Source organism: Frankliniella occidentalis, unplaced genomic scaffold (genome assembly GCF_000697945.3).
Source record: "Frankliniella occidentalis isolate FOCC.00 unplaced genomic scaffold, Focc_3.1 Scaffold56, whole genome shotgun sequence".
NCBI classification, from domain to species: domain Eukaryota; kingdom Metazoa; phylum Arthropoda; class Insecta; order Thysanoptera; family Thripidae; genus Frankliniella; species Frankliniella occidentalis.
In genome coordinates this window covers 289999-291509 of record NW_026267186.1, presented here as the reverse complement: position 1 = coordinate 291509, position 1511 = coordinate 289999, and the positions used below count along the sequence as shown (strand labels likewise).

The 1511-nt window shown below is 42.8% G+C and overlaps 1 protein-coding gene across 1 annotated transcript in view; it reads left to right on the top strand.

Annotated features, from left to right (window-relative positions):
• Positions 1-908: 908 nt before the first annotated feature.
• The window catches only part of LOC113212196 (nuclear factor of activated T-cells 5), a gene marked incomplete in the record, with an annotated part of 27103 nt that continues 26500 nt past the window's right edge, over positions 909-1511 (top strand). The window contains 2 exon segments of the mRNA XM_052267645.1: positions 909-964; positions 1415-1430. Of these exon segments, the coding sequence (XP_052123605.1) occupies positions 962-964; positions 1415-1430 (19 nt within the window).

The following is a 1511-nucleotide window of genomic DNA, read 5'->3' as shown; positions in this document are numbered from 1 at the left end:
GTTAGTTACCACGATCAAATGCTTTTACGATGACAACTAAGGGGGGCTTTGTTATATTCCTAGAGTTTTTCGTGTGATTACAAAATAATCACTCAGAAAGAGCGACGACGCTTGCTTTCGACGCTCTAATTGAAAGTGACGAGTTTGGAACATATTGCTTTAGTTGAATGACGGTCATCTTTCAAGAAGTGTTATGATCCTAAACCATATTTCATATAGAGCAGTGTTTCTATACTCATCACTTAAATGGAGCGACGAAAACGGTTAACTCTCTAATTGGGCAAAGAGAAATTCCATCATACTTTTTAAGTGAGACAGTCCAGCATTGTCGCAGAGATTAAGCAGAAAAGACACCCTTCCCTGCAGAGGCCTGTTGATGCCGTATCTTTTCGCTGTCTGGTTGCCACCATGGGGGAGATTAGGGTTGAATTTCTGTGTATTATTCTTCTGTCTTGAATTTTGACAAAGTAACGGTTGAGTTTCACGACTTTTTGCGAGAGTTTTGGTTTAATTTCAATTAGGGCTAAATATTTCTAAATGGTCCACACTCTTAGTTCCTTACAAACAGCAGTGTTCGTATTACGAAGAATTTGTTTGTAACTTACAAAGGATCTAAAGCAGACATATTACTAACGATTTTCCTTCATATTAGGAACACCCCCCATTCGTAATACGAAAAGCCTCGTTTGTAATACAAACCAGGCTCTTCGTAATACAAACAATTTGTTTGTAATACAAATGCTCCTAATCATTTGTACGTTACGAAGAGCAGTTGTTCGTAAGGAACTTGCAGTGCAGTGTTGATCGCAATATTTACATTATTTTCAAGCTTGCATTTTAGTGCATAATACTTTGTTGGAACAGAAAGGGGTGCGTCAGGCCGTGGACCAGAGGCTGCCGGGTGCCCGTGACGGTGTGGTGACGAAGACGGTCGTGTGGCGGTGGTGGCGACGACGACTCTATGCAGAGGCGTAACCACGACAAAAAAGTTGGGGGGGCCGTAGAACGGGTTGCCTACCTACTAGGCGGACTCGAAGACCGTGTTATATAGAAGAATTAGGGTATTTTGAATTAAAAAAGAAGGGAATCAGGTGATGAACATAAAAAAACAATCTATTTGTCATAATAGTTCAAAAGATCATTCAACATCAAAGCAGTAAAATGAAAAATTAATTTAAACTTTTCCAAAACACTTTTCTCTGTCATCATTAGCGGAAGCAAATTCCCTAAGAATATCAGTCAAATCCAGAGCCATACAGTAGCGTCTCGACCGACAGTCGGCATCGGCCCGAACTGATCAATTTGGTTCTGCTTAGTCGGTCTGAAAGTTGGGGGGGCACGGCCCCCCTAACTTGAAAGTTGGGGGGGCCGCGGACCCCCCGGCCCCCCCGGTGGTTACGCCATTGACTCTATGGTGACGTTACCGGCAAGTAAGTGGGTGTGAGGGGTGCACTTTTGTGAATAGTCATGTGTGCATGAGAGAGAGAGAGAGAGAGAGAGAGAGAGAGAGA